The sequence below is a fragment of the Arachis ipaensis genome, chromosome B04, assembly GCF_000816755.2.
Source record: "Arachis ipaensis cultivar K30076 chromosome B04, Araip1.1, whole genome shotgun sequence".
Taxonomy (NCBI): domain Eukaryota; kingdom Viridiplantae; phylum Streptophyta; class Magnoliopsida; order Fabales; family Fabaceae; genus Arachis; species Arachis ipaensis.
In genome coordinates this window covers 67149323-67162858 of record NC_029788.2, presented here as the reverse complement: position 1 = coordinate 67162858, position 13536 = coordinate 67149323, and the positions used below count along the sequence as shown (strand labels likewise).

The following is a 13536-nucleotide window of genomic DNA, read 5'->3' as shown; positions in this document are numbered from 1 at the left end:
GCCCCCATCACTGATTAGTACCCTAGGGACACCAAATCTGCTGAATATATGTTTCTGGAGGAACTTCAGTACTATTTTAGTATCATTGGTGTGTGTGGCAATGGCCTCTACCCATTTTGATACATAGTCAACTGCCACCACATAACTAGAAAATGGATTAATACAGACAGATTTATAGACATATTTAGTCTTTATTACAGACGAATTTTTGGTTACCGACGAAATTACCGACGGATTTTGTCCCTCTGTAAAAGCCCCGTCGGAAATTATTTACCGACGGATTTTTTTTCCATCGGAAAATTACCGACAGATTTTTACTAGTTACCAAAAGATTTTCCCTCTGTAAATTCTCCATCCATTTCCCAAAGGCGACGAACTTTGCGATGGATTTTCCATCTGTAATTACAGACGAATTTTCATACAGATTTTCCGTCTATAATTACAGGCGGATTTTCAGACGGATTTTCCGTTTGTAATTACAGACGAATTTTCAGACGGATTTTTTGTCTGTAATTACAGACGGATTTTCCGACAAATTTTCTGTCTGTAATTTGAACTTTGAAAAATCATCTCACACTCTGATTACAGACAGAAAATCCGTCTGTAAATCCGTCAGTAAGGTAAAATAGAATTTTTTTATTTTTCTAATTACAAAATAAACTTGTTTTCATACAAAATAAATATAAATTTAATACAAATTTTTATCTAATTTGTATTTGAATATTTATAATATTTCAAAAAATAAAACAAATTCATCGTATTATCAAACTAAAAGAAAAGTACTATAAACAAGCAAGTCAATATAATTCAAAACATAAACAAAATGTATTGATCATCAACTATAATTCCTAGTATATTATTCAACCATACTAAAACTATCAGCTATAGTCTTCAGTGTCATCTTCATCCTCATCATCATCATATTCCTTTAGTGCATTCCTGATGTGTCGTGCTAGTGCCAGGATTATCCATTCCTGAGGGCTTATATATTTGGAGTAAACCAAGTCCTACATATATAAAAAACATAACTGATTCAAACTGAAAAAGAATAAAACAACTTTTTTTTCACGGACTATTTTCAAGTTACTACTCACACCAAAAGACCATTCTTCAGTAAGAGATCTGATCTAATTAAATAACCTCCCATTATATAAATTAAAAAAATTGTATAGAGATTTATATATGCAGCTATGCAGGCTATTAAGAGTTCTGATAATGTATTATTATTGTAGCAAGAAATCAAAAGTGATGAATAAGATATCTATATACCCTAGTTTGTATTATTCAATTTTAATTACATCAACCTAGTTTGTATTTTAATGAAGAATTAGCACACAGAGTCTATAAATGTGTATCTTGCACTCAGAGCAAAGTTAGACCTAAGATTTTGAGATTAATTGGACAGAGAAGTCAATCTTTGCTGAAGTTCAATAGCCTTGATTGATCTAGCATACTTGATGTGCGGAAAACGATCCGACACAAAACTCACCGGCAAGTGCACCGGGTCGCATCAAGTAATAATAACTCACGAGAGTGAGGTCGATCCCACAGGGATTGAAGGATTGAGCAATTTTAGTTTAGTGGTTGATTTAGTCTAGCGAATCAAGATTTGGTTGAGTGATTTGTGATTTACAGAATTTAAATTGCATGGAAAATAAAGGGAATGGGTAATTGGCATGAAATTAAAGTGAATAGGAAATAAAGTGCTGAATCTTAAAGAGCAAGAAATTAAATGGCAGAAACTTGGAACGCAAGAAATGTAAATTACAGAATCTTAAAGTGCAAGAAATGTAAATGGCTTAAATTGTAAAGGGAATTGGGAGTTGGATTTGCATAAATTAAACAAGGAAAAGTAAAATTCAACAAACAGAAGAGTAGAAGATAACTTGAATTGAATCAGATCTAAAACGGAATTATAAATGGGCTTGAAAAGCATTAAACAGAGAATCGAAAATGGGAATCCAGATCTCAGGACTCAAGAGACTAGATAACCAAGTCTAGATCTCAATGCCTTCCTAGATCCAACAAGAGCAATTGCAAAGGAAATGTAAATTGCAGAGAAAGTAGAAGAAGAAGCAATTATCAGAAATTGAAATTCAATTGTGCAGTAAAATTAAACAAGATCCCAAGGTGAGATTGAAACAGAATTTCTTCAATTCTCCACCCAAGATCCGAAGCAAGAAAAGTAAAGAGTATTCAAGCAAGAACAAGGAAGAAGAGAGATCAATTCTCCTCCCCAAATTCTCTTGAATTAAAACAACAATGCCAAAATGTAAAAGTGAGCCCTCTACAAAACTACTAAATCAAAACCGAAAAGAAAGCTCTCAAAAACTCTCTATGAAAACAAAAGGAAAAGCTCCCTAAAAACTTAAATCCTATGCTATTTATACACTTTCTTCAAATGGTCTTCAAGCCTTCAATTGGGCCTTTTCTCTTGATAGAATTGGGTTGACAGAGGCCTTGGTTGATTGCTCTTGGAGTTTGGAGAAGAACCGAAGTGAACCGGGTTTGGAATCATGTAAGCTTGAGTAAAAGTTTGAGTAAAAGTTTGAGGCAAACTTTTACTCAAACTTTTCATATCAGCCACCCCATCCTTGCTGCTACCGACGTTTGAGCCAAAGTTTGGGGTCAAACTTTTGCTCAAACGTTGGCTCCCCCTTGCACACTCATGGCGCCAACGTTTGCCAAAAAGTTTGAGGCAAACGTTGGCGCAAGCTTTTGCTCTCCAAGGTGTGTTGTTCATGGCGCCAACGTTTGCCAAAAAGTTTGACGCAAACTTTTGCTCAAGCTTTTTGCTCCCTGGTTCGTTTTCACTTATTCCAAAAGTTTGAGCTAAAGTTTGAGGCAAACTTTTGCTCAAACTTTTTGTCCTCTCTTTCTCCTAGCCATTCCTTCTTGCTTCAACCTTTCTCCAAGCTTTCTTCACCTATTATTAATAAACCAAACACATCAAAGCTATGCTCAAAATCATGAGATATTCATTCTTTCATAATATGTGACAATTATAGCATAAAACCTCATGAAATTGCATTAATTCATCTATGGTTGATTAAATCAAAGGAAGCATGAAAATCTACCCAATTGGCTTGCTTATGGCTCAAGAAAGTGCATAATTCATTTGAAAACAAAAGAAAAAGACTAGTGAAACTAGGCTAAGATGACTTGTCATCATAACACCAAACTTAAATCTTGCTTGTCCCCAAGCAAGAAATGAATTATGCTCAAAGGTTTTTTCAATCAGAATGGATTTGAAAAAAATATATTTACTATCCTATGAGTGAAGTGATCAAGTGACAGTGGGGTGAACTCTAAATCATGTGCTCATGCAAGGGCCTCAGTGCTTACTAGTCCCTACATCTTGGGAGTCTTAGGTCTTAGAACTTTCATCCAAATAATATCATGAAGATCTCTTTATATGTAATCACCTTGAAGCAGCTTATAGTTTCTTTGCTTTGGCCTTGACTCTAAGTGTCATGTCTCAAAGCAGCTCTTTAGATAAGCTTTCAATCAATACTCCTAAACCAGTTGGTTTTAAAGTATTAGGTGTTAAAGCACCCCTAAGGATTTACTTGCTCAAGCCTCTTTCTTTGACATAATTCGACCACAAGCATTTACTAGGATAACAACTCTTTGAGTTTTTGTTTCTTCTTTCTTTTCTGCCTAGTAATTGATGCTCAGAGCCTTGGGCCATGTTCTTTTTGTTTTTGTATTTTCTTTATTTTCTTTTGTTTTGTTTGCTGCTTCTTGGATCAATAAATTTTTGAGAATCTCCACAATATTTCTTTGAACTTCATCTCCTACCTATGAGCTCCCATGCAAGTTTTCATAAGCATGCAACCTCAATACATTATCATACAACTAGAACCGCCACTTCTCCTAATCTCTTGCTTGCCTCAAAATTGTTTAATTCCTCAATCCTTCTTTTCAAAGAACTTTCATGTGATGCATTTTTTTGAAGTATTGAGTGCAAACAAGTTTTGGAGAGTATGATGTTGTAAATGATCAAGCATCTTGCTTATTGAATTTCAGAAAAAAAATATACTAAACAGACAGATAATCAGGGAAACAAAACCACTCTCAATCATAGCAGTGTTTGATGTAAGATAATCACTTAACAATACAACCTTTTGGAGTTCGCTTGCTTTACTCCTCATCATTATCATCACTGATCCACACATTCCTCTTTCATCTCTTTGGTTGATGATGCTTAATCCTTCCAAAAGCTTGTATGATGCTCTGCAATGATATTGAAAGTTGCTTGTTCCCCAAGCACTTGAAAAATGGTTAGCATGCATGATTTATTTGTGGGCCTTTGTACTTACTTTGGTGTGGGAACACCAAACTTAGTACCTTGCCAATTGTTCTTGTTCATCAAACCAACCAGATGTGAAACTCTTTTTCTTTGCTAAAAGTAGTAAAACTTAAAACTAAGAAACAGCAAAATAGTTAACTAGTTTATCTAAATGCTTGAAGCTAGCATTATGCAGAAAGTGAGAATGTGTTTTATGATGGGATTTTGGTGGAACACCAAACTTAGAATCTTTCATTCTCCCTTATATTGTTTTGGTGTGCAACACCAAACTTAGCTTCTTGCAATATAGATAAAACTAATTAGCCTTTTTATTAAAATAGCTATGAAAAGAAAACTACCTCAGGTTGGGTTGTCTCCCAACAAGCGCTTTTTTATTGTCACTAGCTTGACATCCTCCATTCTTTGATCATGGAGGTTGAAAATCCTGTTGCCTTTGATTTTCTCCTCTCACTATGGACTTCCTTCTGGTCTCCTCCATTTCTTGGTGCCCTTCTTCAGAAATTCCAGAGGTGGAGAACTCTCTCCTGGTTCATGTCATACAACCAAAACAACAAAGATACACAGAGCACTCTATAGCTTGAGTGCAGTGGGAGTTAGTAGAGACAAAGTCTCAAACAGTTAGTGTGCAAGTCAAAAATTCAAGAAACAGAAAATAAAAATGCTAGATCTAGATCACCACCTCACTTAATCATTGTCAATCTAATCAATCCCCGGCAACGGCGCCAAAAACTTGATGTAGCGGAAAACGATCCGACACAAAACTCACCGGCAAGTGCACCGGGTCGCATCAAGTAATAATAACTCACGGGAGTGAGGTCGATCCCACAGGGATTGAAGGATTGAGCAATTTTAGTTTAGTGGTTGATTTAGTCAAGCGAATCAAGATTTGGTTGAGTGATTTGTGATTTGCAGAATTTAAATTGCATAGAAAATAAAGGGAATGGGTAATTGGCATGAAATTAAAGAGAACAGGAAATAAAGTGCTGAATCTTAAAGAGCAAGAAATTAAATGGCAGAAACTTAGAATGCAAGAAATGTAAATTACAGAATCTTAAAGTGCAAGAAATGTAAATGGCTTAAATTGTAAAGGGAATTGGGAGAATATGTGACAATTATAGCATAAAACCTCATGAAATTGCATTAATTCATCTATGGTTGATTAAATCAAAGGAAGCATGAAAATCTACCCAATTGGCTTACTTATGGCTCAAGAAAGTGCATAATTCATTTGAAAACAAAAGAAAAAGACTAGTGAAACTAGGCTAAGATGACTTGTCATCAATACTAACTTATTTGGATAAGCTTTGGTTTAATATCTATGTTCTAGGGTTTAAAATCCAAAATGTGGTTAATCGGTTAAAAATCCCTAAATAGTATTTTCAATTGCAAGCTGTTTTCAATCTTCTCCAATTTGGATTGAAGAAAATCCCAAATAATTATAAATATTTGAGTCTTGTACCTGTGCTATACTCATGAGGTTGGAGCTGCTTGGCCCGGGCCTTATCAACCAACTCCTTCCACTTTCTTGATAATGTATAGACGTCAACCTACAACATACATCAAATATAACCCTTGACAATCAAAGCTCCATCATATATTAAAAGAGAAAACTACAACAAGCTCAAAATTAGCGTATCAAAAACCTTTTCGGCATCCTGAAGCACTAGAGTAATCAGTCCGCCTTCAGTAGCAACAGCAACTGCAATGTTGATACTGCTATTATACGTAAAGCTATTACCATCTCTACAACTAGAGTTAACAACAGGGTGTTTAATCAGAGCAAGTGCTGTAGCCTTGGCAAGCAATGCTGTCATAATAACTCCCTTTGACTTGATCTGAATTTTATAAAATTGAATCCAAACTGATATTCAGATGTCAACATACAATTCAATGTGTTCCATACCATAAGTCTAGACACTCAGACTAACAATTAAATTGACAAAGTGGCATTATATTATGTATTTGACCAGAATAAAATTCCAAAAGAATCAATGTGATATTCATGTAGCATCAAGCATTACTACAATATGGACTTCAGTAAAATAGATACATAAATCATGTATCTACTCAAACAGATTAATAATGCATTAGCAAACTAAGCCAACAAAGAAAAGATAACAATGTAAAATTCAATGAAAATGAGAATACCGAAATCAAGATACCAAATTCTCAAAGTGACGGATATTTTAGAATGGAGGAAACAATGGAAAGCAAAATATAGAAATTCGAGTTAATTTTAAAAATATAGACAATGTAAAAAGCAGAGGATTTATATGTCTCCAGGGTTACTCGTCTAAACCACTCTATAATGGTCTCTGTGTCAGTTCTGAAAAGGGGAAGGATAGATCTCACAGTAATTGAAAACTTATCTATTAATTCAGAAGGCAAGCCATCCCCATTTGCCCAAAATAGTTCCTTATTTATTATATTGAAGCTCTCATTATTTCAGTGATAAGACCGGTGCGGATTCTTTCAAGAAATCAAAGTATGCTCTCATATTTTAGAAGTTGCAAAATCAATTTCTAGGACTAGGCCTAGGAACAATTCTAATATACAATACAAGGAGAAATATTGTTTTTCACTATGCTTCAGAAAAAGGAACAGCAATCAAACAAAAAAGGGTTCTCCCTTGTTCATTAGATTTGGGAACTCATTAAGTCTTCAATGCTAAAGTGAAAAAAACAAAAACAAGCATCTCATTGATGCAGTGACTTCTTTTTTTTTTTTTGTGACTTTTCTTAAGAGAGTTTTATTTTTCTAATGCAAGAGTGTTTTTCTTTATATTTGGAGAGGTTCTATTATTTTTTTTTATTATTAGAAACATAATCTAGCTGTTGAAAGGTGTAACATATAAAAATTACTCAACTTGATTTTAGCTCAGTGTCAGATTAAAATATTAAATTAGTCAAATGTTATTAGTGGAAGATAATTTACTCATGGAAATCAATATTTAGATACTTATTTACCTTATTCATGATCATGCATTGAAAATGCATATCTTTAAGGCATTATAGAATAAACATAGTGGAAGATAATTACAAGGAAAGCGATTCAAATGAAACACTTGTATTTGTACAAAAGAGCCACGAAAACTGGGGAATAATCATGAATAAACTACTGCATTATAAAAAAGAGACAGACACACTAATTACAACACAAAGCTCTGTGGAACATAACTCCCATGGCATCATCCTCAAGGAGAGGCAGATAAAGATCAGTAGATGGTGACAACCACAGCCTCGTCGCCATGCTCGAACAATTCTACATTCTACATATAAACCACTAAATCTTGTTCCAGTACAAAGTACTGGAAGTCTAGAACTTTAGTATTCAAAATTTAATTCTTTTTATATATTAATAATTATCAAAGGTTATACATACATCTTCCTACAAGAAGATCAGTCATTCACGTAGATATTACAAGTTTGATAGCGATTCTTAAATTATTGGTAACGAAGATTAACAGCAAAATAAATCATTGTGATCTATAAGTCAACTATCATTTGTCAAAACAAACTCACACCAAGTATTTGGCACAAAGACACTGATAGTGCACTAGCTAGCATCTACAGATTGAGCTTCTTCTGTTACTTGTAATAAGACCCAAAAGATAAAGGGTTAATGTTACCACCTAAGGTGGGATAACTACTCCACGACATAACTGTATATATGGCATAAATCAGAAACAGGGAATTGTACCCAAAACAGGGAATTGTACCCAAAAATAAATAAATAAATAAATAAAATACACACCTTTGGATTGTGCTAAGTCCCCTGCTTCCCAGTACAATTGAGTCCAGTTTCAGATCTTCAATAGAATCCAGAAGTTTCTCTCTTGCATTACCTCAATCAAATTGGGTCCTCTTCGACCCTCTGAGGCTCAAATAGTCACAGTAGCTGTTCTTATTGAACACTAAATCAATTTAGCTATTCTTCAACACATGTAGACATATATCTTATTGATAGCCGAAAAAGAAACTTTGGTAAGAAATAAATAATTGTAAAACTGTTTACTAAGCACTGAAGAATGTAAGATCATAAAACTTAGTTCAAATTTGATACATTCAATATAAGCACCTTATTATCATATATAGACCAGTTAGTAATGAGTTCTGAAAGATGCCTCTTAGCAAGCCAAAAAGTGCACCTTCTCCTGTACACATGCATTGCAATTAATTAATTAATCTGCATTCATTGCATCACCAGTTACTACTAATCTAATCTATTCTAAGCTGCTCATTACTCATAACTAATATACTAACCTTGTTCATGTTGAGAACAGTAAGAAGCTGGTTTTTGTATTCCACTCCCTCACACCTATGAATGGGTGAGGTTAAGCCATGGTGGTTTGTTTGATCCCTCTTTAGTATGTTTATGACCTAAATCACCAGTCATAACAAGAACAGGAAGGAACAAGAACATGCATGCAAATTCCAGCTATGTTTTAGAAATATATAATTCACAAGAACATAAGACATAATTCCAACCAATAAAGCCTAAATAATTACAACACCAAAAAAAAGCATATATAATTAAGCACTGAAAAGCTTTTATGATAATAAAATAAATAAATATAAATATTTGAATTATCTAGGTACACAAACAGGATCAAAGAAAACACATTTGACATTTCAGTATATTAGTTTCTCTTATCCTATTGTGAACTATTGATTGATATCATTACAGTAGAAGCCAAATATTCATGGGTAATGAACAAGACAAGCTCTAATTTTTCATAAACCATGAAATAAATTGCATGAAAGTAGCTAGACTTACAATAGGAATAGCAGGATGAGTATAAACCCTCCAGGTGAATAAAGTGTTGCATAAGGTGGCATCATAGGCTGAAAGAAATAGAAAAAGTTGGCAAGTTAGATTTGGCAAGTAGTCAGCGAAACACCAATGAAACCAAACCTTGAGTTCAATTTGAAGAAGAAAACTTGTGAAAAAACAAAACGGTACCTCTAACTTGTCAGCGAAATACAAGATCTCACACAGCTAGTTCCAATTCCAAGCACTTTCAAGTGCCACAATTAGAAAGAAGTGGAAAATGGGGCATGCAGCAGCCCCTGTGAATCTTTCGAAGATGTTTCATCCTTGGAATTTTTCTTCTCTGCTGCAGCAGCCTTGCCATCTAATAAAATATTCACCCGTGTTAAACTAACGCAATTTAAGATCCAAGAACTTAAGACAGTTATTTAACATTGTAAGTACAAAAGCAATTGAATGGTTTAAAGCTTGCTGATCTTAAAAATATGGTTGAAGACTTGAGTAGTAATGAGGGAGGCCAGCCATGTTGGAGGTACTTTAAAATATAATTTCCTGTATGCTTAACAAGAAGACTAATATTTTTTTAATATGATTCAGGCAAATGGATCTGTATGAAGACTCTCCAGCCAGTTCTGAATACAGTACAGGATCAACTATCCTCCCTCTCTCAGCTGGTGACATTATGGAACACTCTTCACACCGAGATATAGAAACTGAAATGAAGAACATACCATTTAGGACATTGCCATATTCTAAAAAGGCTTCAGCTAATTTCTCTTTCGTGGTAGAAAATGCTAAACCTGCACCAAGATTTTCATTCAGTTCATCTCACGGGCAACAGCAAAACAAGAGAATTTAAATTTCGGGGCAAAGGCAAAAAGTGCACCTTCTCCTGTACATATGCATTGCAATTAATTAATTAATCTGCATTCATTGCATCACCAGTTACTACTAATCTAATCTATTCTAAGCTGCTCATTACTCATAACTAATATACTAACCTTGTTCATGTTGAGAACAGTAAGAAGCTGGTTTTTGTATTCCACTCCCTCACACCTGTGAATGGGTGAGGTTAAGCCATGGTGGTTTGTTTGATCCCTCTTTAGTGTGTTTATGACCTAAATCACCAATCATAACAAGAACAGGAAGGAACAAGAACATGCATGCAAATTCCAGATAAAAAATCTCAGCAATTCAGATATATAGTTCATAAACGAATTTATTCTATATCACAATCATAGAAATTGTTATGTTTCAGATTTCACAAATTACAGGAATATACAAAATTCATACCTTAGAATTTAGAAACTCAGTTCTCTGCAGCAGCAACAGGGAAGGGACAAGGCTAGGGCTAAGGATAATGAAATCAGTTCAGTCATTAGATCAAACACCTATTTCAAAAAGCAGTTCAGTCATTAGATCAAACACCTCGTCTGCACAAACACAACATTGAGCACATATATCTATCTAATTATCCACTGAGACTAATTAACAAACATTCGATGTGCATGTTAGCACAAACCAACAAATAAGCAAACCATCGAACACTTGGTGTGCATAGCAAAATTCATAGAGGGAAGGAAAGAAAAAAAAGAAAAACACACGAGTGTTTCTCTGAATTCTTGTTAATGACCAAAAGCTAGCAAACAACCAGGTCCAAGGGAGTACCAACATGGAAAATACAAAGAAGACTTATATGTATTTATTTATATATATAAGAACAACTGAATTGTTAAAGAAAAGAAAAGAGACATTGGAAAGCTTATTACCTGATCGAAGTCATTGTTTATAGTTTTTAGCATATGATCTGAGGGGTTTTGAAGAGCAGGACAAGGAAACCATTGGAAGCAAAAAACTACATACAAGATGATGTTCTTATGATAGTATTATAGAAATGATGGGCATTGAAAATATGAACTAGTTAGTTAGTTGGTTCTTAATTGTATATTAACCTGAATTGCAGCAGAAGCATGTCCAAAGTAAACTATTTTGCCAGCAGAGAGCAAACAGAGATTATCAAAGAATTGAAAAACTTCAGCACTAGGCTGATGGATTGATGCAATAACTATCCTTTGAATGGAATCTTTATGATCAAGGGATTTAATTCTTTTCATGACATAGTAAGAGGCAGCACTGTCAAGTCCACTTGTTGGTTCATCAAGAAATAAGAGTGTTGAGGAGTCTTTTAAATACAAAGTAATTGTGATATCAAAAATGCTTTGCGAATCAGAATTTAACACATGCAAGCAATGAAAACAAATCTAATAAGCATCAACATTAATGAAAGACAAGAACTGATGGGAAGAGGAATTAGAAAGAACGTAGCGATAAAACCTACCTTTAACTTTGTAAGAAAGCTCTTCGGAAATGAGGGCGCCAAGTAGTGGAAACAGAGTATATCTTCTTCTTAGCCTCTTCCTCACTACATAGTTAGCAGAAAACTCAAAAATCAAAACAGGAGGAAAGAAAAAAGAAGCAAATTAGGCATTGAGATTGAGAAAGAAGGACCTTCCAAGAACTTGAGCTAGTTGTTTCATATGCTATTTATATAAGCTTTCTCTTTATCCGATCTTGAATAATTCTATTAACCATATGAAATGAATAGTTTGATAAGGAAATAATTTTGCTACACTTGACCACCATTTCCCCACACACCAGGCCTGAAAAACAGAACATTACTGCATATGAAAATCATGTAAATATTTTAAAGCTCATACCTTCCAAGAAGAACCTCTGAATTTACAGCACCTAGAGCAAGCTGAAACAAAGAACACAGTTTATTAACATCAACTGATATTTGCCAAAGTAATCAGATTTATGAGATGGTTTACGATATTGATAGGGCACAAAATTATTGCTGTTAATCTCATTCTAATCAGTCACAGAGTAATTTCAATCTATGTACTTAGCAGATTGCATTTCATGAACTCGTATGTATAGTTCCTTCAAATGTAAAATTCAAACAACAAATCTTCCAATTCCTTTTTCTAATTTAAGACTATGGTAATCTCTCCATCTTACCTTAGAAGCAGGACAGCAGAAGGCACAATACATTATCTTCAACGCAAAACTTTTAGCCATAACAATTAATGGAGCTACTTTCAAAACCAAATTCGAACCTTGAAGAAGATTCAAGAACAAAAATCTAAACCGTAAAACAAAAGTGGAACAGATCGAGTTTTAGATGCAACAACAATGTATGAACATTTGAATTCAACAAAAAAATATAGCTTAATAGCAATTCCAGAATCTAAAATAGATAAAGAGGTACATGTAGGTTTCAGATCTGGTGACACGATGACTCGACGAGGCTGTGAACGGCGAGGATGGATGGCACAAGACAGAGAGAGACATAAGCTGAGAGGCGACAGAGGGAGCTCGTGCAACGCGAGTAGCAAAGGAGGGAGCTCATGCGAGCGAGTGGCGGCGGAGGGAGCTCGTGCAAGCGAGCAGTGACAAAAGGAGCTCGCGCGACGCGTGTGGCGACAAAGCAGAAACGACAGAGAAGTCACACTTGCCCTATTTTCAACTCGAATCAAAGAGAGAGGAGAAGGGCAAGCTTAAAGGAAGGATAGGAGAAGATGAACGGTGATTTGTGTTGAATGAAGTTTCATCATGGTGTGTTTCATCAGGGTTTAACTTATTTTAAATTTGCGAGGGATTATTAGATGTTACAGAGGGATTTTGTTATTGGTGATAGTTTCAAATTTCAATTTCAATTTTATCGACAAAGTTACCGAGGGATATTAAAATCTGTCGGTAAATTTTGTTAAAAAATTTTTTATTTTTTACCGACGGAAAATCTGTCGAAAATCCGTCGGTATTTTTGACAGTAAAATTCTGTCGGAAAAATCCGTCTGTAATCTGCTGTTTTCTAGTAAATCTGGGGTTAAACGCCCAGAAGGAGCTTCTTTCTGGAGTTCAACGCCCAGAAGATGCTTCTTTCTGGCGTTTAACGGCCAGTGGATGCTTCTTTTGGGCGTTGAACGCCCAAAACAGACTTTTACTGGCGTTTTCTTGCCAGTGAGCTCTTTTTCTCTGTTTTGTGTGCAGAATCCTTTTGTAACCCTGTAAACTTATACAATTGACTCTTTACCTTAGTATCAATGAACTTTATATAAACAAATAAAATAAAGAATAGGGTAAAATGCTTAAAGGAAGTGATGCCCATGGCTGGGTTGCCTCCCAGCAAGCGCTTCTTTATTGTCTTTAGCTGGACCTTGCTGAGTTTTTAATCTAGCCTCAGCTTTGAGCACTCTTGCTCAACATTGCCTTCAAGATAGTGCTTGATTCTCTGTCCATTAACAATGAACTTCTTATCATAATTAGTATCTTGAAGCTCCACATAACTATATGGTGATACACTTGTAATCACATATGGTCCCCTCCACCGGGATTTCAGTTTCCCGGGGAATAGCCTGAGCCTAGAGTTAAACAACAGAACCTTTTGTCCT

General features: G+C 34.9%; 1 protein-coding gene and 2 long non-coding RNA genes across 9 annotated transcripts; 1 reads left to right on the top strand and 2 right to left on the bottom strand.

The window, feature by feature from the left end:
* LOC107639348 lies at positions 8037 to 12698 on the bottom strand. 7 transcript variants are annotated; one of them, XR_002361147.1, is made up of 8 exons: positions 12354 to 12698; positions 11800 to 11840; positions 10376 to 10473; positions 10084 to 10200; positions 9969 to 9974; positions 9814 to 9882; positions 9275 to 9446; positions 9021 to 9156 (listed from the first exon to the last, which is right to left on the bottom strand). It is a non-coding gene; the product is annotated as an uncharacterized LOC107639348 (long non-coding RNA). The 7 variants fall into 7 exon arrangements; XR_001620083.2 differs by having other exon boundaries at positions 9814 to 9974; XR_002361151.1 differs by lacking the exons at positions 9021 to 9156; positions 9275 to 9446; positions 9814 to 9882; positions 9969 to 9974 and adding exons at positions 8037 to 8267; positions 8390 to 8465.
* Positions 9446 to 9969, top strand: LOC110271075 (transcription factor MYB124-like). Its single transcript, XM_021121181.1, has 2 exons — positions 9446 to 9614; positions 9680 to 9969. Exons 1-2 carry the CDS (start codon positions 9568 to 9570, stop codon positions 9939 to 9941), a joined length of 309 nt encoding a protein of 102 aa, XP_020976840.1. The 5' UTR covers positions 9446 to 9567; the 3' UTR covers positions 9942 to 9969.
* On the bottom strand, positions 11266 to 11644 carry LOC110271077. The gene is made up of 3 exons (XR_002361153.1): positions 11591 to 11644; positions 11421 to 11504; positions 11266 to 11299 (listed from the first exon to the last, which is right to left on the bottom strand). It is a non-coding gene; the product is annotated as an uncharacterized LOC110271077 (long non-coding RNA).